Raw genomic sequence first — 25,784 nt, forward strand, 5'->3', positions numbered from 1 at the left:
TATGTGGAGCTTTTTGACTACAAGAGGGGTGTGCCACTAACACCTGTGTTGTTCAAGGGCCAACTATAATTAACTGTAAGTTATGCTAGGAAAATGCTATCTTTGCTCTTCATCATACTTTGATTTTTCATTTGCTAAATGCTCTTTTGGCTTACCTTGTTAATCACTCTCAATTTTTATACTTTACCTTTTCTCTACCTCATAAATAACATTTTAGTAAAAATCCTTAAAACAACAAACCAGAGACACATATGGTTTACCTACAACATGTTCAATGACACCAAAAGTATTATTGAGAACCAAATAATTTTTGAACCCAATGACCAATAGCAATCAAAAGAGTTAACTATTTTGCTAATATGCCACAGAGAAGCAGACTTTGTAATGTGAGCAAGTGATTTTTCACTTTAATGGGGGGGAGGGGAGTACTGGCATATGAGCAAGGCTTAAATATCTAATTCTAAAACTGAAACATAACATCAGAAAGAACTGCCATTTGTCTTATCTATTCATTCTTACCAGTCTTCTTTTTTTCAAGCATGGAAATAGTTCAGTGGCTGCAGGGAGTATTATTAGGTTTTACATACTTTCCATAAAAAAAAAAAAAAAAGTTATTTTCCAAATTACTGAAATAGGTCTTGGTTCTGATTTTGTGTGTGTGCATAATTACATTTTTAATGGTAGATTCTTTCCATAGACCTCCAAACATAAGCAATAGGATAGAATATAGCAACATACAAATCAGAGGCAAATAAGACATCAGTTCTAGAGAAGACAAAGCAAATAATTGCAAACCAAATAAAGAGTGTGGGCAAAGTTGATGGTCATCAACTGGAAACCCATGTTAACATCAAAATGAGGTAAAGCATAGTCATTAAAAGCACTGGCTTTAGAGTTAGATCTTTGATTTGAATCTTGTCTCTACTACTGACTGGATGACCGACCTGGGAAAGTCACTTCACCAATTTAAAGTCCAATTTCCTTATCCATAAAATGGGGTTAATCTTCATAATGTTGTGAGGATTAAAAGAGGTTGTGTATGTAAATTACTGCAGTGTCTTTCACATAGATAATCAACAAATAATTACTAATTTTTTTGTATGTACTAGGCACTATTTCCAGAGGATATACAGTAGCTCTTTAGCTGTAAAATTTACATATGGGTCAATACATTTTAGTAGTTATTATCAGGTAAAAAGTTAGTTAAGGAATCAAAATCAACATGAAGTGAAAGAGATATAAAAGTTAAAAATTAAGAGCCAAAGTCAGAAAGTAACCAAGGTAAATAAAGCAACAAGAACAAAGGTTTGAAGGAGAAATATGAAATGATATAGCCATAATGCTAGAATGAAGCTGCTTTTAAAAAGCTAGCTGCATGTAGTCTGGTTGTGCTTCAATCCACTTTATAGCACCAACTGGATTTATTGAGTACTCATATAAAAACCCACTATTTTAGGCCATATACTTTTTTTTTAAGTATTCTACTTATTTACTTGAGAGAGAAACAGATAGCAAGAGAGAGCAAGAGCAAGGAGGAAGAAGCAGGCTGCCCGCTGAGCAGGAACCCTGACATGGGGCACTATTCCAGGACCCTGGGATCATGACCTGCACCAAAGGCAAATGTTTAACCAACTGAGCTACCCAGGGACCCCTAGGCCATTATATATATTTTTTTAAATATTGTAAAACAGGGTTCCCGCTCTCATCAGTAAATGTAATAGTGAGGAGAATAAGACTTAGAAACATGAACTGTCAGTTATCTACTGCTGTGTAACAAATCACTTCAAAAGTTTTAGTAGCTTAAAACAACATATCTTGATCACAAATATCCAATATGAGCATGGCTAGCAGGGACATCTTTATTTCTGTACACTCTTGGCTGCTTAAAATCAGGGAGGGTAGTTCATTTGGTCACACATCTGGTGTCCAGACTGAAAAGACACAAAAGGCGGGCTCCTCTGGCATCTTACTCTACCTCTAATATGGTCTTTCCACATGGTCTCTCCAGCATGGAGGTTTAACATCAGCCAGACTTTTCAAATGGCAGCTTAGGACAGCAAAGGTTTATGTCCTGAAAGAGGAAAAAAGAGAGTACCAGCTGGAAACTATATCTTTGTGTGTGTGTGTGTGTGTGTGTGTGTGTGTGATATAGTCTTGGAAGCCATGCAGTTTCTACCTCATTCTGTTTGTTGGAAGTAAGTCATCAAAGCTCACCCAAATCAAGAGAAGGGCAATTACATCCCATTGTTTGTGAAAGGGGACTCAAAGTGTGAACATATCATTTGGCCTTGAATTACTTATACTCCTTCTGTATGTAAAATATACTCTACTTCCGAAGACAACCTCACCTCTGCAAAAGTCTAATTATACCAGGCATAGGTTCAAAGTCCAGAATCCCATCCAAGTGTGTATGAGCCTCTCCAGATGCTATTGACCAAGCATAGCACCTCAGGTATAACTATTCTCAATCTGAAGACCTGGTAAACTGCAGAAATAAGTTATATGTCCTCTGTATACCAGAATACAATGGCATAAGATAATTATTATAGACTTTTCTATTGAAAAGGGGTGAAATAGAGGCAAACAAGAATTACCAGTCAATAATAATTTTTGAAACCCAGTCAGGTACATATGGATGGCCCCTTACTGCAGGCTAGTTGCCAATGAATGCAGCACAGCATGTCTATAAATCTTAACTTTGCTCTCTGAGCTCATGGTTCAACCCCTTTCATCATCCTTTCCTGTAAAGAACTGCTTATGTTTGCAGCTAGTTTCATCAACCTGCTTCCTGCCACGTAGTACTTTGGAAGTCCAAAGGCCTCCTTTTATGTTGTACTGTCTTTGTCCCTTTTAGTTCAAGCAGGCAGTGTTTCTGCAAATATACTTCTCTTAAAACACTGTAGGTCTCTTAGGGGGACCTGGGCAGCAGAGTCAGTTAAGCATCCAACTCTTGGGGTTGGCACAGCTTATGATCTCAGGATTCTGAGATCGAGCCCTGCATCAGGCTCAGTGCTCAGCAGGAAGTCTCATTCTCTCTCTCTGCCTCCCTCTCCCCCACATATGTGTGGTGCACACTCTCTAAAACAAATCTTTAAAAACACAACAAAACTTTGTAGGTCTCTTATGAATAGTACTGGGGTTCACTTCATTAGACAAAAGCTGTATCCAAAAAATTCATCAAGATAAGTAGTTCTCGGGGTGTCAGGGTGGCACAGTCAGTTCAGCATCTGACTCTTCATTTTAGCCCAGGTCATGATCTCAGGATCATGAGATCGATCCCTGCAGCAGGCTCTGTGCTGGGCGTGCAGCCTGCTTAAGATTTTCTCTCTCCCTTTGCCCCTCCCCACTGAGCACTCTCTAAATAAATCTTAAATATATATATATATATAATATATATATATATATAATATATATATATATATATCTTTGACTTCCCATCCTTGATAATCTTTAAAACCCTGTTGTGAATAGAAACAACTTGCAGTTCATGTTCTTTAAGATCCTTAAAGATGTTTAAGCTTGAGATACTTCAAATCTCTCTGAAGTCCTTGCAAAGAGTTGTACAATAATATCTTTGACAACATCTTTATTCCCTATATTCCTGACACTGTCCTGCAATTGACCTTTGTTTAAAAGCCTTTTCATAATTTTAGCATTGTTTGCCATCTGAAGAAACTGGAATAAAAAAACTTTATTTTTTATTCCAGCGAGTCCTAGCTTCTTTATATACAAAAGTATTTCTTTTGCTTAACCTTCTCATCTTGCATTTCACTACAGGCTGCTAGAAGAAGTCACTTCAACACTTTGAAATCTTAATTTTGGGGGATCCCTGGGTGGCGCAGCGGTTTGGTGCCTGCCTTTGGCCCAGGGTGTGATCCTGGAGACCCGGGATCGAATCCCACATTGGGCTCCCGGTACATGGAGCCTGCTTCTCCCTCTGCCTGTGTCTCTGCCTCTCTCTCTCTGTGTGTGTGCATGACTATCATAAATAAAAAAAGAAAAAAGAAAAAGAAATCTTAATTTTGTAGTTCTATTTTCTGTATTCCTATAGGTGACAATGTTGCTCAACTTTCTGTCATTATATAAGCAATGTCCCCATTCTTCGAACTTTCAGTCACTATCCTCCATTACCTTTCAGTTCTGATAAGCCACTAACACAAGTTTACCACCAGCAGTCTCTTCAAGGGCTATACTATATTTTAACAATTTTCTCAAGATCCTGCCAGCTTTAGCCTGCCACTCCATTTCAAAGCCATGTTCTAAGTTTTTGTTGTGGCTGTACCTCACTTCCAGGTACTGTGTTCCAATTATCTACTATTGGTTAACAAATCCCAAAACTCAGTGGCTTAAAACATTTATTTTGCTCATGAAGCTGTGGTCTAGACAAAAGTTTGGTAAAAAAAATTAAAACCTAAATAAATGGATACAACCATATAAATTGCAAAATACAAGATTATTAAGATGTCAATTTTCCCAAAATTAGTATGTGGATTCAACACAATCCTTATGAAAATATAACTAGTTTTTTTGTAGAAATTGACAAGCTAAGACCAAATCTTCTATGGAAATGCACATAAAGCCAAAATGATAAACTTAAAAAACAGGTAGCAACACTTGATTTCAAAACCTACTATAAAGCTACACTGGGATCCCTGGGTGGCGCAGCGGTTTGGCGCCTGCCTTTGGCCCAGGGCGCGATCCTGGAGACCCGGGATCGAATCCCACGTCGGGCTCCCGGTGCATGGAGCCTGCTTCTCCCTCTGCCTGTGTCTCTGCCTCTCTCTCTCTCTCTCTCTCTCTCTGTGACTATCATAAATAAATAAAAATTTAAAAATATAAAAAAAATAAAATAAAAAAAAATAAAGCTACACTAATCAAGACAACGTGTTCTTCACATAAGAGATCTATGATAGATATTAGAACCCAGATCATAATAAATGGGTAAAATAATAAAACAAGAGAACATAATAAAGAGTTCAAACCCACATATCACGAAGTGATTTTTGACAAAGGCATAAAGTTAATTCACTGGGTGCAAGAATTGTCTTTTCAACAAATGCTGCCGGAGCAATTAGATACCATGTTAAAAAAACAAACAACTTTTGACCTTATGTGGTGTAAAATACATAAAAGCCAGAAATAAATCATAGACCTAAATGTAAGAACTAAAAATACAAAACTTCTAGAAGGAAACACAGAAGAGAACTGTGACCACATCATTGATTTTTCTGAAAAGATAAATTAGGTTTTATCAATTAGAACTTTTGCTCTTCAAAGACACCATTAAAAAACTGGCAAGATATTATGGTCTGGGGAAAGTCAAGTTATGCTATAACTTATGAAAAAGGCAAATTTGTCCCCATATTATATATTAAGGAACAATTTGAGCATGATATAAATTTCACAGATTGATGTGCAATTGCATTCACAAGAAACCCTAGGTGAATGCTGAGCCACATAGGTATATACAAAATGAATACATACATATTGAAAAACCTACCAGTTACCTTGATTCACTGTATTCTTTTATGTTTTTGCTATTCTTTCACATTTGTGGAAATTATAACAAATATATGTATATATGTGTGTATATTCAACATCCCAAACAAGTCTGAGTGTCCTGATTCAAAAATGCCAAGAACTGCATATAAAAGGAAAGCTTTAAGTATTAAAGAAGCTTGAAATAATAAGGCATTTAAAAAGAAATGGTATCTCCTCAGCAACAGGCACAAAGGAATATATACTGCAGCCCATCAGAGATAACACTGAAAAAATAAATTTCTATTGCTTGAGCTACTTCAAGTGCTACAATGTCATTAAGAAGGCAGCCTAAAGAAATAGAAACAATGGAAAAATTACTGAAAATAGGGGTTGAAGACCAAACTGAAAAAATCAGGAACTTTTTTCCACAAAGTACTATCTATATACAAAAGTCTTAAATGTAAATTACCAAATCCTACAGAAATGATTTCTTAATGCTAGTATTGGCTAGCTCAGTGATATAAACAGTGCTGGAGCTACTGGGAAGGAAACAGAAATCTAGAATGATGGCTTTTTTCTGTGAGGATTTAGAAGTTTTAATTACACTGTATTTTGTCTTTCATTAATGCTGCTAAAAAGTCATCTAACAGTGTAGCTGTTGTTGTAGGAAGATATTCTTTTTTCCTCCAGCTGCTTTCAAGATTTGTCTTTGAGGCTGTGCCATTTTATTATACTGGGTCTAGACATGAATTTCGTTTTTTGTTTTTTTTTCCTACTTGGAAATTGGTGGACTTCTTGAATTTGTGAATTAGTTGACTTATCAAGTTTTAAAAATTCTCAGGTATTATGACTTTAAATTATGTCTCTATCTATCTCTGTTGATAGATACCTCAATTAAGTATATGTTGGAGCTTCTTATTCTATCCTCCTTATTGTTTCACTCATATTTTCTATTTCTTTCTCTTGTGCATTCTGGACAATTTATTATGATGTATATTTCATCTCAGAAATTCTCTCTTCACCTATGTCTAATATGCTGCTAGATGCACTGAGTTTTCAGCAGTTGACAGAAATGGATGGAAAACTGCAACTAGAGAACTGTAAAACTAGAAAAAGTAACAATGTCAGAAACTGAGTCATACCGACAAAGAGAATTCATGCATCAGTTTGTCTTGAATTTGTCCTGTCAATATGGATTCTCCCAGAAGCAAACTATAAAGCAAAACTGAATGCAACATTTAAACGCAGGTAGTTTTTTGGGGTGTGATTTTAAGAAAGATGCATGGGGGAGGAGGGAAGTGAGACAAGGAAGGAAGCTAATAAAGGGTTTACTACCAAGCAAGTTACTATTGTAGGCAACTTTTTAAAAAAAAATATTTTGAGAGAGCACAAGGAGGGGGAGCAGCAGACAGAGGGAGAAGCAGACTCCCCACTGAGCAGGGAGCTCACTGCAATGTGGGGCTCCATCCCAAGACCCTGAGATCATGAGGCAGACACTTCAACGATTGAGCCACCCAGGTCAGGTGCCTCTACTGTAGGTAACTTAATCCTTTTCAGGAACTCTGGAAGAATAGTGTGCAAAAATGTCATCCACTTAAGCATATACTCTTGGTCCCCACTCTCAGAGATTCTGATTCAGTAGTTTTGGTTGGGGTGAGTTCTAAGAATTTGCACCTCTAATTTCTGAGGATTGATAACATTAATGTTACAGGTCTGTGGATCACACACCTTGAGTACATAGTGGTGCAGAAAATGCTTCTAAGAAAGTTATCCTGCACAAGAAGCAAGGGAACTGGAGTATTTACCCACCAACTCCCATCATTCATTGTTTTAAAAGACTTCTCTCAAACAGCATTAATTCCCTGGTACTTTCTGCCTGCCTACCTGCGCATAGGCAGAGCAGGTGTCTGCAGCCAAGAGAAAACTTGCAGGAAAGAAGTCACAGGTGCTGTCAGCTGGAAATCAGGTTGGCATGTATTGAAATGAAAGTGCCAAGGAAATATGAGCAGAGCAAGGACAGCATTTGCTACACTCCTATGTATAGTGTCATGGGGAAAATAAATATTAACCAAGAAATTACACAAATAAATTACGATTATGGTTAAGTGCTATAAAATAAAATTACATGAGACTATCCCTAAAGATAGCTTCCTACTATTACAGATGGCAAGTTACTAGAGTAGTTAATGCCGACCAAAACAAAGCACTGTTTCACAAATCCATTAAACACCAACTCCAGATCAGCCATTACTGACTGTACGTTATCTTATTTGCAGTCACTGTACTTGGTAGTTTATATTACGAACGTGTGCATAATCATTAAGCTTTCCATTTTGTTTCATTGGTGATAAATCTCAGCTAGAATTTATTTTATACATTTAGAATTTGTCTTCTACATCTTAAGTTGTGAATAAGAACGCTGTTTTTTTTTTCCATTAAATGATTTCATCAAAGGGAAACCTAAACCATATTGCATTTCGAGAAGTATGCTACAATCTATTTTACCCTGTAAGAGATGTCTTTTTGATTTTGTAAATCTATATTCACTTTCCTTTCCATTATTTTTATCTTCTTAAAGCACCTGAAGAGTTAGCAACTGCAAAGTTAGGGGAACAGTCCACAAAACTACCCCTTACCTTCAGGGGTTTCAAGAGCACCCTCAAATTTAATTATTTGTTTTTATAAGGACTCAGAATTCATTGAAAGCTGTTATACTCACAGTTACAGTTTATTATGGGAAAAGAATACAGATTAAAATCAGCCTAGGGAAAAAAAAAATCAGCCTAGGGAAGAAACATACAGGACAGACTCTAGGAAAGTAATAATGCAGAGCTTCCAGTAGTCCTCTTCTATGCAGTCATAGACTTTCCTGGTATCAGTGTGTGACAACACACAGAATATTGGCAACCAGGGAAGCTCACCTAAACCTTAGTGTCCAGAGTCTTTACTGGGGCTCCCCCACAGTGGCATGGCTGACTGTGCACATGATGACCTCAGTTTCTAGCCTTAAGAAGCTGAGCTGATACAGCTTGACTCAAAGCCTCATTCTAAATCATCCTGTTACTATCTAGTGTGGCCTAAGGTCCCAGGCTAACAAAGACATTTCTAATCAGGCATGAATGACACTCCAAGGGCTTAGAGATTACATCCCGAAGGCCAAGGGCAAAAGGCAGACCTCTTATTAGGCAAGTTTACATTCTTCACCACACTGCACTTTACCCTGCTCTATATGTGGTCACTGTACTAAAAAGCTCTGACATTCCTTTTTACCTTACTGAGCTTAATTACATTATAATACTGATAAAAATATAACTATATGCAGATTTTTAAAAAGGATTTTATTTATTTTTCATGAGAGACACAGAGAGAGGCAGAGACATAGGTAGAGGGAGAAGCAGGCTCCATGCAGGGAGCCGGATGCGGAACTCGATCCCAGGACCCAGGGATCACAACCCAAGCCAAAGGCAGATGCTCAACCAATAACTGAGCCACCGAGATGTTCCCTACGTGTAGATTTTTGTAATGAATGTGCTTTCAACTGGTACATTTTCATTAGTATTTGGAAAAAAATCCATTTATTTGATATTTTAAACCACCTAAGATCCATAGCTCAATCTTATTCTAGTATCACCAGTAAAGAGTCTTCTTTTTCTATATATTGATTTCCATTGCTATGTTATATTTTTGCAAAATAATGTTCAATCCATGATGAAATACTTTTTGTTTAAATCACAATGAAAATCTAGCCTTTTGAAAAACTATCAATGTACATCAGATAATTATATTCCCCTTTCATGAGATGATTACCAATACTTTAAGAAAATTACTTTGGAGCTCTTTAAGCTTTCTGAGTCTGCAAAAATAACTTCCTAAAACTAGCTAAAAAACTTAAGATTGAAAAAAAAAAACTTAAGATTGTTACCATTTAAACATCAGTTGTCAGTGTTTCTAAATCATAATGCTTCAGATAACCCCTGCAGCACCATACTGAATGATATGTGTGCATATAACACTGCAATATGTCATCTGCCTTTTTTTCTTTAAAAGCACAGAAACTCCTACCAATTATATTTTTGTTGTTCAGTGTATCAGAATGCCCTCTACTGTACAATTTGTAATATATCCATACAAATGGTCAATTTCAGAGTATAAACATTTAAAATCTTGAAACAAAAAATAAATGTTATATTGGAAACAAAGCCTATATTTTATAAATGAGAAATTCTGATCTAATATTTTTGGGAAGGGATAAGCACTGGGTGTTATACTGTATGTTGGCAAATTGAATTTAAATAAAATATTTTAAAAATTATTTTTGAAAAGAATCTGAGCAAGATTAAAATTAGTAACTATAAATCATCTTGCCAATGTTGAACATGTCTTTTATAAAAGTACTGAAGGGCAGCCCCGGTGGCCCAGCGGTTTAGCGCCACCTTCAGCCCAGGGTGTGATCCTGGAGACCCAGGATGGAGTCCCACGTCGGGCTTCCTGCATGGAGCCTGCTTCTCCCTCTGCCTGTCTCTCTGCCTCTCTCTCTGTTTGTCGTGAATAAATTTAAAAAAAAAAAAAAAGGATTGAAATATTTTTTTTTGTATCTTGAAGAGAAAACATTTTTCTTTGAATTAATACAAGCACCAACAAAAAGCATTATCCAAACAAAATAGAAAATACGTTTTAGCTAAAAATTAATGCCAGAATTTTTTAATGAAGTATAATATTTAATTTAAGTAGCTAGTAGTGCTCATTTTGGCATCATATATATTAAAATTAGAACAATACAGAATAGATAGGCATGGCCCCTGCACCAGGATGACATGAAAATTCATAATGTAAGTAGCTAACAAAATTCTTATGAGATTATAAAACATATCCAATATTATTTAGCATTACTTTCTGTCTTAAAATCTTGGAAGAGAACATTTCTGCTATCAGATGCGGTTGCACTAAATTTTAAAATAAAGAAAACATGGAAGGAAGCAATTAAACATACTTTTATCCATAAATAGCAGCATACCACAATATAATAATCACTATGATAAACAGTAAGTTTACATATATATATTATTTTCCTAAAAATTTGAGTACTACATATATCTTGAAGATATATCTATGTTTTTAAAAATCTATGTAAAATTAAATGTATACATTAATATTAAAATGTTTTAAAACAAGCCATAAATATATCCTGTAAATACTTTCACCTTATGCTTAGCTACATATTCTCATTCCTTATTATGTTAATGAAATTCTGAACATTAAATGCAATGTGAAATCTTAAGCTGATTTCAGAATATTAGTTGTTCTTAAGGGTTTCCTGCCCTCCAGTGGTATCTGCATTAACATTTTCACTGCATCTTTCAACATTACAAAGAGGAGACACATTACTTCTACATTTACATTTTGAAATTATATCACACTGTACAGCAGCATCTAATTTTTCTTCCATTACAGGTTCACTGTCTGTTTGCACCCATGCATCACATCTTGCAACCTGAAGAATGCAGTTATCACTGGTTTTGTTTTGCAATATGTGTGTTGAATTACACTGAGACTGTGGAAATTGATCTGTATTATTTTTCATCGAGAAGTGGTGAAGATTCTCATTTTGGTTTTGATTTTTGGTATTGTTTCTAATAATACTACCATGTGGAAGTTTTGGCATCCCTTCTGGATAAAAATTATTAGTTGTTTCTTTGATTCTGATGGATCTCCTATTTGATTCTTCAATTTGCTGTAATATTTGATCTTCATCTTCAGATGGCTAAAAGAAATTTAGTAATTTTTCTGTAAATTTTTGCTTAAATTTACAAATCATTCAGTCACTTCACAGCATTCTCAAAATTCATTCTATAATAGAAAATTTCAAAATACAGAAGATACTTGGCAGGTTGCAATTCAAAGCTGTTATGCCAACAAACAGTCTTCAAACAGTAACCTACTGCTTTTGAAGGTTCCTCAAAAAATTAAAAATAAAACTACCATATGATCTAGTAGGTTCCACTACTGGGCATTTAATCAAAGATTACAAAAACACTAACTCAAAAAGATAAGTGCACCGCTCTGTTTGTTGTAGCATTATTCACAACAGCCAAATTATGGAAGCAGCCCAAGTGTCCATGGGCAGATGAATAAAGATGTAAGATATATAAATATATATAATGGAATATGACATAACCATAAAAAAGTGAAGCCTTGCTATTTACAACAACATGAATGGACCTAGAGACTATAATGCTAAATGAAATAAATCAATCAGAGAAACACAAATACCACATGATTTCAGTCATGTAAAATTTAAGAAACAAAACAAATGAACAAAGAAAAAGAAGAGATAAACCAAAAAACAGACTCTTAACTACAGAGGAGAGGTGGGTTGGGGGAATGGGTGAAATATGTAGAGGGGATTAATTGTCATGATGAGCACTAAATAATGCACAGAATTTCTGAATCACTACATTGTACATGTGAAATATAGCACTGTATGTTAATTACACTGGAATTAAAATTTTAAAAAACAATAATAATCTACCACTTCCAAGGAGGTTATGGACTTTTAAAATAGCAAGAACAATAATAATTCTTGTATTAAAAATGCAAAAGAGGGGCACCTTGGTGGCTCAGTTGGTTAAGTATCTACCTTTGGCTCAGGTCATGATCTCAGGGTCCTAGGATCCAGACCCATGTCAGGCTCCCTACTCAGTGGGGAGTCTGCTTCTCCCTCTCCCTCTGCAGTTCCCTCTGCTTGTGCTCTGTGTCAATTTTTTTTTCTTTTTAAATCTTAAAAATGCAGGCCCTCGGGTGGCTCAGTGGTTGGGCTCAGTCTGCCTTTGGCTCAGGGACTGATTCTGGGATTCCAGGATCGAGTCCCACATCGGGCTTCCCATAGGGAGCTTGCTTCTCTCTCTGCCTGTCTCTGCCTCCCTCTCTGTGTCTCACATGAATAATTAAATAAAAATCTTTTTAAAAAATCCTCAAAATGCAAAGAGCTAAAAAAGAAAAGGGAAATTTTGTCTCTTATCAGTCCCCATAATAACAGGCTACAATCTCTCTATCCTTTCACAAAAGTATTAATAAACAAATTCTTCATCCATTAACTTAATTAAGTCAAAAAGTATTTATATTGTATCTTTTATGGGCCCAGTCTCAGGAAAGGTATGATTTAAGGAAGTATCAGCTAACAGGAAATCAAATAGACAAAAGAAAGGTTCAACAAGGATAAATATCTCTGGGCGCCAGGGTGGCCTAGTCTGTTAAGTGTCTGACTCTTGATCTCAGCTCAGGTTTTGATCTCAGGGTTATGAGGGTAAGCCCCACATTGGGTCTACTTAAAAAAAAAAAAAAAAAAAAAAAAGGATTAAAGAATAAATATTTCAACAAATATCTAAAAAGTCAAATTTAAAAACTTTTAATAGGTATAAATTTCAATTTGCTAGCTTGAATGTTTCAACTTCATGGAAAACTTATCTTTTAATTACTGAGTAACCAAAATATTTCTAACAAAAATTCTATATAAAACTACTGATTATTCCGGCTTAAAAAAAAATGTCAGTGTTGGGATACCTGGGTAGCTCAGCGGTTGAGTGTCTGCCTTTGGCTCAGGGCATGATCCCAGGATCTGGGATCGAGTCCTGCATCAGGCTCCCCACAGGGAGACTGCTTTTCCCTCTGCCTATGTCTCTGCTTCTCTCTGTGTCTCTCATGAATAAATAAATAAATATATTTTTTTTTTTTTTAAAGTCACTGTTTACATAAAAATACTAAGATGAGGTAGAGGTCTCAGTGGATTGGCACTAAAATGGAAAAAGTAAACCCAAGAAATAGCATTGGGACTGGCTGGGCACACATTTAAAAAAAAAAAAAAAAAACAAGCTCAGGATGCCTGGGTGGGTCAGCAGTTGAGCATCTGCCTTTGGCTCAGGGCGTGATCCCAGGGTCTTGGAATCGAGTCCCACATCAGGCTCCCTGCATGGAGCCTGCTTCTCCCTCTGCCTACGTCTCTGCCTCTCTCTGTGTCTCTCATGAATAAACAAAATCTTTAAAAAAATAAAGAAAAAACAAGCTCATTACTGTTTATTTAAGAAAATATTTATTTTATTTAAGAAAATATTCCTTTAGCATCTGCAGTGTGAGTGAAGCAGACATGGTTGCTGCCCTACTAAAGCACATATTCTCATGGGTGGAAATGATATTAACTGAATAATCATATACATGTATATATAATTACAAATTGAGAAAAGCACAATAAAGAACAAGTATGAAGCACTTTGAAAGCATAAGTAGGGATCCCTGGGTGGCGCAGCGGTTTAGCGCCTGCCTTTGGCCCAGGGTGCGATCCTGGAGACCCAGGATCGAATCCCACGTCAGGCTCCCGGTGCATGGAGCCTGCTTCTCCCTCTGCCTGTGTCTCTGCCTCTCTCTCTCTCTCACTGTGTGCCTATCATAAATAAATAAAAATTTAAAAAAAAAAAAAAGCAAGCATAAGTAAGGGACCTAACTTAGATTGAGGAGCCAAGGAGAGGCTTTTTAGAAAAAGTCACATATCTAAAATGAGACCTGAAGGATAATAAGAGTAAGGCAGAAGAAACAGTTTAATGTACGAAGAAAAGATTTTGTGAAATATCCAAGAAGATATATCAAACAGGAAGGATCTAAATAAGGATCTGGGCTAAAGTGATAAAGTTGAAAATTGTGATGAGACAGATGGCATATATCAGTGAAATATAGAACATCACCTAGAGTTTAGAGTATAAGTTAAGAGAAGAAAACAGTCCTGCATCAAAACCTAAACATTACAACATTTATCTACAGAGAGGGGTGGTAGAGAGTCAGCAAAGGGACAGAGTAGAATTCAAAGAGGTATGAAGGAAATCAAGATAGTATGTTATCAGAAAAGCAAAAAGAAGAAAATGTTTCATAAAAGGAAAATAAATCGTTTCTACCAATATTATTAGTTCTCAAAAAATAAAAACTGAAAGTGCCCAATGAATTTGGCAACACAGAGGTCACTGGTGTTCTTCCTTAACAAGAGCAGTTTGGATGGTGAGCCAAAGATGCAATGAAGATGGAAGAATTAATGAAGGAGAATCCATTAAAACATGTGATCTTTTAGAAATGCAGCACTTCTACTCAGGACATAACACGTCACTCCAATTTATTCACATTACATTAATTAACATCTTATAGTTTTCTTCACGTAAGTCTTCAGATTTTTTCTATGTGTTCTTAGTTGTTTTAGGTTTCAATTATTGTGAGTGGGTTCTTTTAAAAAACATTTTAAAAGAAATACAACTTTATAATATATAGACACATATCTTGCTAAGAGTAGCTTTTGTTAAAATAAACATATTTTTATAAATGTGAATAAATGATACTCATTTACATTTCAATTTTACATTTGTTTATTAAGCTTATTACATTTTAAATAATTTTTTTAAGATTTTATGTATTTATTCATGAGAGACACAGAGAGAGAGAGGCAGAGACATAGGCAGAAGGAGAAGCAGGCTCCATGCAGGGAGCCATGTGGGACTTAATCCCGATACTCCAGGATCATGCCCTGGGCCAAAGGCAGTCACTCAACCGCTGAGCCACCCAGGCTTCCCATTTTAAATATTTTAAAGTATTTTCTTTACACATATCTACTACTTATTGACAATTATTTTTTTCAGAATGTAAAGGTAAACAATGAGAAATACAAGTAATTCCAAATTAGAAGAACATAAACTAATAAGCAAAAAGAAAAGTAACTTACCATCTCTGAACTAGAACTGAAGCAACTATCTGTTGGCCTTGGAGAGTAATAGGTAGACTGACTACTCTGTGAAGAATCAAGATCTGAAAATAAAGCTTTAATTGATGAAGAATGGTATTTATTAATGCTCCACAAAATATATACACACAGGCAGAAGATATTTGTTGGTGAAATAAATTTAGCTAACATAAAAATTTTTTAAGGTTTTTATTTATTTATTTGACAGAGAGACAGAGATAGCAAATGAGATAGCACAAGCAGGGGGAGTGCCAGAGGGAGAAGCAGGCTCCCTGTTGAGGAGGGAGCCCAATATGGTAGTCAATTCCAGGACCCTGAGATCATGACTTGAGCTGAAGGCAGACACTTAACTATCTGAGCCACTCAGGCTCCTCTAGTTAACATCTATAGAGCACTTTAAAGTGTGCAAAAACAAGTTAAAATCTTATATGCTTGGCAGCTTGCATCTCTGACAGGGTATTATGGGCTTATTCTACACCTAAAACCATTGTATCTCTAAATAAAGTAAGAGTATATAATTTAACGGAAGAAAAGAGAATAAAGAAAATTGGATTGATTTTTTTTCCAGTATATGAACCACTTTTTATGAACAAATAATTTAAAGTGTCAACTGCAGGAAGGAAGAATAAGACAAGTATATTACATCTCAAGGTGCCAGATATTTGCTAATCCAGTAAATGAAGATTCATTGTGCAATGAAAACTGTATGAAAAAAAATCAATTCAAAGCATCCAGTATGATATTCTCTCATTATCTGTTTAATATGTTCTCTTATGATTTCAAGTACACTTTAAAAATGCACCTGAGAAGTAGGTTATGACCCCCTATAATGTTAAAATACTATAAATCAACAGTAGCTTCAACTACTCCTCTCCTTGTTTATGAAAATGGGTTTGCTATCAAAAAAAGCACAAGGTAATGGAATGTGGAGCAACAACTCATATCAAACCACATTCCCTCCTCTATGCAATAAGCTATAAGTACTATCCATTCATGTCTCAGATCAGGACTAATGCTCTCTGTAACAGAATCTAACCAGTCAGCTGAGAGAGACAACTTAGCTGAACTCTGATATCCTTAGTTCATCATTCTAGAAGGAAACTCATACCTCTGTGGATCAGGTTTTTCTTGATAGTGGAAAGCAGAGTACAGAAAAGTGAATGGTAGATTTTACTAACATCATAATCTAAAAGCATTCTCCCTCGTAAGGTTCATTCACTTCATAAGTACAGTAAACCAGAGTCATTAGAAGACAAATGTCTATTGAATGAGTATCTGACCTATAGCAGTGTAAGAAAAGATATATAGATCGAAATGCCAATTCAGTTTAACACTTACTGAGTAATTGCCTTATGTAAGGCACTGTAATAGTAGGGAAACATGACAGGTCTACAATGCTCAAAGTGTTCAGAATCTTTTGGTGGAGAAAAACATACTGTTTAAAAGAAAAAGTCACAAAATTAGGTGCAACAACAGAAGTCACAGAAGGTACAAAAGTAATAGCTTGAGGGGATGAGCACTCGGTGTTATACTAGATGTTGGCAAACTGAATTTAAATAAAAAATGTTTAAAGAAAGTAATAGCTAAGTGTGGTGAGCTCTAGAGAAAAAGTTGGGAAGAACTACAGAAAAACACAGTACAGGGGTCCCTGGGTGGTTCAGTTGGTTAGATGTCCAACTCTTGATTTTGGCTCAGGTCATGATGTCAGGATTGTGGGATTGAGCTCCACATGGGGCTCTGTGCTCAACTCAGAGTCTGCTTGTCCCTCTCTCTTTCTCAAATTAACTGATTCTTAAAATCTTAAAAAAATAAAAAGCATAAAGAATAGGTTTTGAAAGCTAAATAAATTTTCTAGAGAGACAAGATGAAAAACAGCATATGGAACAGAAGAAAAAAGTATACGGATACACTTTAGTACTAAAGGAATTTGCATTTTAATTACCTACCAAGGCATCTAACTGAAGATAAAGAAGGGTGAGACCGGATAAAAGCAAGTCACTTAGAAAATTAATTCAATAAATTCATTATAAAGTGATGAGGATCTGCAATAAAGCAGTAAGACGGGGGCGGAGAAGAGACCAAAGATTCCAAACATTTATCCATCTATCTATCTATCTATTGTTAGAAGATTCACCAAAAAAATGTCTAAGTTAGAACATAAGTCATGTTGGGGAGGCTGCAGAATAAAAGGCACATTTCTGGTAGGACTGCCATATGATATGACAGGGAATTTGGAAAGATCTATCAAAAAAACTAATGTATGGGGTGCCTGGCTGGCTCGGTCCATTGGGTATCTGACTCTTGATCTCAGCTCATGTCTCAATTTCAGAGTTGTGGGTTTGAGCCCCATGCTGGGCTTTACACTGGGCATGGAGCCTACTTTAAAAAAGTAAAAAACAAACAAACAAACAAACAAACAAAAACAAAAAACAGAAACCAACGTATCTCCCCTATGACTCAGTAATCCCACTCTTAGAAATTACCCCAAAAATGCACCTCCACAATTAAGGAACACGTGCATAATGTTGTTCACTGCAACATTATTTGTAAGAACAGAATACTGGAAACAACTCAAATGTCCATCAACAGGGCATTCATTGAATAAAGTATAATTCATCCACATAATGGATTACTACATGGTCATAAATAAAGAATGATAGAATGTCTAATACTAACATGGAGAACACTATAGGATGCTTTATTAAATTAATCCATTTAATTAATTTATAAAATATTCTATACTAAATAAAATATCCAGTATTACTTTCAGAGTGAGAAAGGCAAGAACCAAGATTCATGTGTATCTGTGCACTTATATATATTTTTGGGCTTTATTTTGGTGGGGCGGGGGGAAGCTGGAATGATAAACCATAAACCAACACCAACACGAAAAGAGCTACTCATACGATACAGAAGAAAATAGAGCAGCAAAAATAGGGACAGAAACCAAACCAATGTGTTACATATTCAAAAGATTAAACAGATTCTAAAAGAAAAAACCCATTAAAATTTCTAGATTTCCAGGCAGCCTGGGTAGCTTAGCAGTTTAGCGCCGCCTTCAGCCCAGGACCTGATCCTGGAAACCGGGGATCAAGTCCCACATCAGGCTCCCTGCAAGGAGCCTGCCTCTCCCTCTGCCTGTGTCTCTGCCTCCCCCTCTCTCTTTCTGTGTCTCTCATGAATAAATAAAAATCTTTAAAAAATTTTTTTCTAGGTTTCCTATTGGACTAGATATACTGAACAATCATTTATCACAGACTATATAAAAACTGTCAGAAACTTTTGCCCAGGGAAGCCCTGGTGGCGCAGTGGTTTAGCACTGCCTGCAGTCCAGGGTGTGATCCTGGAGACCCAGGATTAAAGTCCCACGTCAGGCTCCCTGCATGGAGCCTGTTTCTCCCTCTGCCTGTGTCTCTGCCCCTCTCTCTCTGAATAAATAAATTAAAAATCTTAAAAAAAAAAGAAACTTTTGCCCATAAAAATACCACAAAGAATAAAAAGATCATTCAAACATGAAGTATTTGCTACATATAGGTCTACAAGCAATTAATATCTAGTATCTACAAAAAATATCTAGGATATACAGGATATATAGAGATATATAAGACACATCCCATAAGAAAAGCGGAATTTCTTAAAAGAAACATGGGCAACAGACATGAAAGGCATTTCACAGATGGAACAGGAATGGTCAATCGACCTAATTAATAACTAGAGAAATATAAATTAAAATTACAGTGAGATTCCACATTGCCAACAATGATAAAAAGCTGACCCAGAGTTAGAATATGTAAAAACTAAGACTCCCACCTCTTGCTAGTGAAAGTTTAAAATGACACAATAACTTTGGAAAATAATTTTGCATTACTTTGAAGAGGTGAAGATGTGCATATCATATGAACTACGTATCATAGAGGAAATTTTTATACATGTGTGCCAGGAGAAATATCAAGAATTGCCAAAGCAGCACTGTTTATCATACAAAATATTCAAACAACCTAAGTAATCACTGCCAGAGTATGTATAAATAAGATGTAGTACTACATTCACAAGATAGAAGGCTGTATAGTAGTAAATAATGAAATGTACTAGAGTCACAACTATCAAAGTACACAAGCCTCAAATATATTATTTGAGGTAAATATTACTATATTACTGGGTAAACAACAAAAAAAAATTGCAGAAAAATATGTAGTCTGTCTCAATCTGTAGAAAGTTCAAAACCAAACAATGGAAAAGACTGCATGGGAGATCACAAAAAATAAATTCAGGATAATAGTTACCTCTAGAGGGCAGGATAGGAAATGCAATTGAGAAGAGCTTCCAAAGTACTGATTCTACATTATTTCTTAAGCTACAAAGTACATACAAGGGTATCGGTTTTATTATTTACTAAACTATATATATATTATATATACTTAAATATAATATATTTTCTCAAAGGTAAGAGCAATTTTAAAGAACCAGTTGCATTGCTAGTATATTCTAAGATATCTATGAAATATTTGCTAGCAAAAAGCTGGGGGAAAAAGCCACTTAATTTTCATTTAAATGTTAGTTGTCTTTTTTCTTTAAGAATCAAATTTACTTATAGTTACAGTGACAGATTTTTGTAGATGTTGGTCTGTCTTTTAAAGAAGAGGTTCCTCCTCCTTCCATCAGAATCTAGAAGAAAAACAAAATTTTAACAACTCCCAAGTTTATAAAGAGTTAACCCATTCATATTTCCCTTTTAATCTCACCAATTCATTTTATGTACTTTTCTATTACTTTAATTCAACAAAGATGATCTTATAACTATGAAGAAAATTGCCTGTGATGAATAAAATAAAATTTAAATGAATTTTGAAAACAGCAAGCAACAGAATAGACACTTGCCAAAAAAAGTGATGAAAAGGCCTGAGGTAATCATAAGTAAATGCAGTTCAAAGAGACAGAAATATGAAAGCAATATGGATATTTATTCTGTTCTCTATCTCTAATTTCTTAAGTTGGATATCAGTTTCTGTATTTTTAGGTATTTTTAAATAATAAAAGCCCATGAAGTATCAATTTTCTGTAGAACAAACCACTGGTTTTTGTTTCATCAATTTCTATATAATTTCTAATTTATTTTCATTTTCATTTTCTCTTTTTCTTTTTAAAACCCAGAGTGTGTAATTTCCAAAAAAGTAAGGGAGGTTAAGCATCTTTTGTTGTTGTTGATTTCTAATGAATTATTAGAAAATGCAACTATGAATCTCTCCTTAGACAAATCTCAAACTTCCTTTATGGCTTATTACATGAATTATATTTGCAAATGTATCGTGGACCTAGAAAAATAGATGCTTTCTGTTGGTTAAGATAACAGTGCTTTAATAAAGACAGGTAGGATAAAGGAGAAACTGTCCAGCTGTTCACCAAACTGTTTCCCTTTCCTCTTGGGCATACAGCTAGAACTACATTCCCTAACCTCCCTTGGAGTTGGTTTGGAAATGTGATTTAAGTTCTGGTCAGAGGCAAAAGTGGTGTACACCACTTACTACTCAAAGCCCATAAAGATTTTCTCCACAATCCTCTACTCCCCCCCCACCCCGCTTTTTGCTATCTGATATCAACATACACTATAAATGTGGAAACCACCCATTAAAGAAAGCAAAGTCCCCATCAGCTTGGGGTCCTGAATAACTTTATGGAACAGAGCCTCTTCTCTAACCCCACTATTCAATCATTTAAAAAGTATTATACGCTCAACTCTTAAAATACTCAAGCTCGAAATTTGTACCACAACATACAAGTTGAGACAGCTATACAGACCCCAAGGCAAATACATACACAATACCTACCTTAGATCTGTTTATACAGGATAAATGACAGGAAAAACCATCCCAAAGAGAAGATACTAAATTATCCAAAGAATTTCCTCCACACCCCCAGGAGAGCAAGCCTTCACAATGCCTGCCAAGCTGGATTTCATAATTGGTATGGATCAACAACTCTGTATTTCCTCTTCTGTTTTCTGAATGAGTTTTCTATTGCATTTATATTGTCTTTGCTCTGAGACTATTTATTTTGTGTACCTTTTATTATATGTTTCTTCTTTAATTTTATGATTATTCTACATTTCTTTAAAAATACAGATTATTTTCTAATTTAATATTCTTTGAATCTTGATTTCTAAAAGATCGGCTTCTTTATATTTATTAATTGCTAAGCAAATTTCATTCTTTACATGTTATGTTTACCATTTATGTTTATGTAGAAGTGTCATTTTATTTTTCCCCCTCATTAGGTTTCCCAGTGACATTACAAATCCTTTGAATTCTGAAGTTCCTCCATTGTCTTCTCCAAGTCTCCTCCTCCAATGTCTCCATTTCTTTAGTGATTACCTTCTCATTTTCAACAATCATATTTAAACCTTATTTCTCTACTGCTTTAAAAGTAAATAGGTTCTGGGGCACATGGGTGGCTCAATCAGTTAAGTGTCTGCCTTCAGCTCAGATCATGATCTCTCAGGGTCCTGAGATTAAGCCCCGCCTAAGGCTGCCTGCTCGGGGGGAGGGGAGTGTGCTTCTTCCCCTCTTTCTCCCCTCCCTCCACCCCACAGTCATGCTCTCTCTCACTCTCTCTCAAATAAAGTATTTTTTTAAAAACAAACCAAAAAAAGTAAATAGGTCCTAGTTCAAGATGGCAATGTAGAAGGATACTTAACTTACATCCTCCCACAGACACATCAAATCTACAGCTACATACAGAACAATTTCCTCTAAAAGAAACCAAAGAGCTAGCCAAAAAGACTCCTTCTAATTACAGAAACATGAAAAAACACACACTAAAACAAATTGGGGGTACCTGGCTGGCTCAGTCAGAAAAACATGACACTCTTGATCTTGGTGTCATAAATTCAAGCCCCACTTTGGGTTTAAAGATTACTCAAAAATAAATAACTTAAAAAAAAAAAAAGAAAAACCTTTTTAAAAAAGTTATTAAAAAAAAAGTTCAAGAGGCTAAAGCACACAATTTCACCACAAACCCCATTACGAGCAAGCAACCCATAATTGAAAGGGAACTCACAACTCTAAAATTCCTCCAGAAGAGCAAGTGGTTTGAACACTACAACTGATACCCAAACTTTTAAGACCTCTATCTGACAGACAAAACCCCAAAATATCAAGCTCTGTAAGTCAACAGGGCTATGTCTGTGAGACCAACAAGGCTACATGTAGCACACTGAGCAGCAGTTTCTTAACAAGCTCTCAGAGGCTCACTCTTTCTACAACTCAAGAGGCTAGAACTGAGGCAGTTCACTTAAATACCCAGTTTTTTGTGAAAGAAGCCTATTATCTTACCTTCATAGCAACAGCCTGAGGGATAGACTTCTAATTAAACTCACATCTAAGGACAAACTAATCCTCTCCAGAGACCTCAAGAGGCTGAGCACTATCTTTATGCTCACCCTCTGATCAGCTTCAGTCATCAGCATCCCCAGTAAGGAGATTGTGCACATGTCTGGTACCCTGGTTTTTGTGGCTGCTGCTCATGGGATGCCACCTAATTACTTAGCTCTGGCAGCCAATAGGTCCCAGATCTCGGCCTTACATTTGAAGGTCCCATACGACTGTTACAAATAGAGAAATAATTCTGAAACAGCCACCTCCAGGGGACAGGACAGAGACATAACAGACTAAAATGCAACCCCAATCTTTCTGTGAAAGAGGCCTATATGATTATCTTAAATCTTCAGCCTGAGGGGCAGGCTTCTAATTTAACACACAACTAGGAGCCACCTACAATCATCTCCAGATTCTGTGGAAGCTACCAGGTACCATCTTCATACTCACTCTGCTCTACCCCAGACTGCTGGTGTATCCAAGAAAGGAGCTTGTACAAACACCCAGCATCCCAGCTTTTGTGGTAGCCTAGTTCTGGTGGCCAGCAAGGCTTAGCTTCACAAATTCAATGGGATGACAGCCTACAAAGAGATACTTCTTAAGTGGCTATCACACCAGGGCTTAGTGTAGAGGGGATAAGATGCCCATCTCAAAGTCTTGCTATGAAAGAGGTACACTTGCCTACTTTAAAAGCTCCCACCTAAGGGTACAGCTTCCAATAAAACTGAATCTGAGTCCTGAGATCCTTCCCACTGGGATATGGGCAGGTTTTGGCATAGCCTCAACTACTGGGAACTACTAAAAATAAAGTAGACTACTTGGAAAATCAAAAAGTTTGAGAGACAACCAAGAGATAGGACAGGGTTTTATTTCGTACTCAAGGCCCCACCTTCAAGACTAAAAGAGATGTGTTTTATCTAACACACAGAAACCAACAGAGTCAAAGCAAATGAAGAGACAGAACAGTATGTTCCAAACAAAAGAACACAATAAAGCTTCAGAAAAAGACTTCAGTGAAATGAAGATAAATTATTTTCCTGATCAGAGTTCAAAATAACAGTTGTAAAAATGCTTTCACTGAGGTCAGGAGAACAATGCAAGAACCAAATGAGGATGTCAAGAAAGAAACAGAAAATATAATAAAGTTCCAAACAGAAATCACAAAGCTGAAGAATACAGTAACTGAACTGAAAAATATAATAAAAGGAATAACAGAAAAGTTGATGAAAGCCAAAGAAAGGATCAGGAACTCAAAGAACTCAAAGGGCAGTGGAATTTGTTAAAGCAGAGGAACAACAACAAAAAGGAATTAAAAAAGTGAAAATAACATAAGGGACTTATGAAACAGTATCAAATAAACCAGTATTTGTATTATGGGAGCCCCAAAAGGAAAAGGGAGACAGGGATAGAAAATTTAATTGAAATTATGGCCCAAAACGTCCCTAACCTGATGAAAGAAACAGAGTTCCAAATAAGCTGAACCCAAAGAAACCATACCAAGACACATAATTAAATTATCAAAAGATAACAACAAGGAGATAATTTTAGAAGAAGCAATAAAAAAACAACTTGTTTTATACAGGTAACCCCCATAAGACTATTATCAGATTTTTCAATAGAAACTTTGCAAGCCAGAAGAGAGTGGCATGATATATTCAAAGTGCTGAAAGGGAAAACAACCAGTCAAGAATATTCTACCCAGCAAAGCTGTCCTTCAAAATGGGAGCAATAAAGAGTTTTCCAAATAAGCATAAAGCTAAAGGAATTCATCACCAATAGACTTGGCTTTACAAGAAATCTGAAAGGGATCTCCTGAAGCTGAAATAAAAGGTATCAACTAGTAACAGGAAAACATATGAAAGTATAAATCTTACTGGTAAAGACAAATATATACTAAAATTCAAAATAATGTTATAAATGTGGTGGGTTAATTACTTACAAAGCTAGTATGAAGATTAAAGACAGAAGTAGTAAAAATAACTACAATAATTTGTTAACAAATGTGTTAGACAAAAAGAAGTTGTAACACCAAAAACATAAAATGTTTGGGAGGGTAATCAAACTATAGAGTTTTAGAATGCATTGGAACTTACATTTTTATCAACTTTAAATGGACTGTTATCAGTAGAAATTGTTTTATATAAGCCTCATGGTAACCCCAAAGCCAAAATCTATAGTAAATAAACAAGATATACAAAAAAAGGAATCTAAGCCTAACATTACAGAAAGTCATCAAATCACAAAGGAACAGGAACAGAGCAAGAGAAAAAGAAACAAAGGAATTACACAACAGTCAAAATATGATAAAAAAAAAGGCAATAAAAAAAAAGGCAATAAGCCTGTATCTATCAATAATTACTTTAAATATAACTGGACTAGATTTCCCCAATTAACAGATACAGAGTGGCCAAATGGATTAAAAAAAAAAAAAAAGAACCATTCATATGCTGTGTTCAAAAGACTCATTTCATATATAAGGACACATACAGGCTGAAAGTGAAAGGATGGAAAAAGATATTTCATGAAAATGAATACCAAAAGAAAACTAGAGTAGGTTACACATAGACAAAGCAGACTTTAAAACGAGACTATAACAAGAGACAGAGAAGGTTATTATATAATGAAACAGGAGTGAATCTAAGCAGAGGATATAACATTTGAAAATATATAAACACCCAACATAGGAGTATTGAAATATATAAAGCAAATATGAACAGACCTAAAGAAATAGTAATACATTAATAGTTGGGAACTTGAATATCCCACTTTCATCAATGGATAGATCCTCCAAAATAGAAAATCAGTACTTAAGGAAACAGTGGCCTTAAATGCCACTTTAAACCAAATGTATTAAACATATATAGAGCATTTCATCCAAAAGCAAGAGCATACACATTCTTTTTTTTTAATATACACATTCTTCTTTTTTTTTTCTTTTAAGATTTTATTTATTCATAGAGACAGAGGGAGAGAGGGGCAGAGACACAGGCAGAGGGAGAAGCAGGCTCCATACAGAAAGCCTGATGTGGGACTCGATCCCGGGTCTCCAGGATCACACCAGGCTGCAGGTGGCGCTAAATCGCTGCGCCACCAGGGCTGCCCTATACACATTCTTCTTAAGCACATATTGAGTATTTAGCATGACAGATGGTATTCTAGGCCAA

At 35.7% G+C, this 25,784-nt stretch overlaps 1 protein-coding gene and 1 pseudogene across 40 annotated transcripts in view; one reads left to right on the forward strand and one right to left on the reverse strand.

Annotated features, from left to right (window-relative positions):
* Window positions 1-25,784, reverse strand: part of REDIC1 (regulator of DNA class I crossover intermediates 1) — a 117,972-nt gene that overhangs the window by 22,633 nt on the left and 69,555 nt on the right. For 9 of the 40 annotated variants that reach the window (XM_077870451.1, XM_077870461.1, XM_077870459.1 and 6 more), the window contains 3 exons: window positions 19,849-19,915; window positions 15,233-15,327; window positions 10,179-11,242 (listed from right to left, as the gene is read on the reverse strand). In XM_077870451.1, coding sequence (XP_077726577.1) covers window positions 10,775-11,242; window positions 15,233-15,327; window positions 19,849-19,915 — 630 coding nt within the window. In that variant the 3' untranslated portion in view covers window positions 10,179-10,774. Of the gene's footprint in view, window positions 1-1,975; window positions 2,072-7,365; window positions 7,437-7,492; window positions 7,516-8,804; window positions 10,017-10,178; window positions 11,243-13,041; window positions 13,175-15,232; window positions 15,328-16,588; window positions 16,686-19,838; window positions 19,916-25,784 lie in introns of those variants that run through there. The other 31 variants (XR_013363987.1, XR_013363988.1, XR_013363986.1 and 28 more) reach the window with 23 other exon arrangements.
* Window positions 10,219-10,332, forward strand: LOC144297778 (U6 spliceosomal RNA; annotated as a pseudogene).

This window comes from Canis aureus, chromosome 25 (genome assembly GCF_053574225.1).
Source record: "Canis aureus isolate CA01 chromosome 25, VMU_Caureus_v.1.0, whole genome shotgun sequence".
In the NCBI taxonomy this organism is placed as follows: Eukaryota; Metazoa; Chordata; class Mammalia; order Carnivora; family Canidae; genus Canis; species Canis aureus.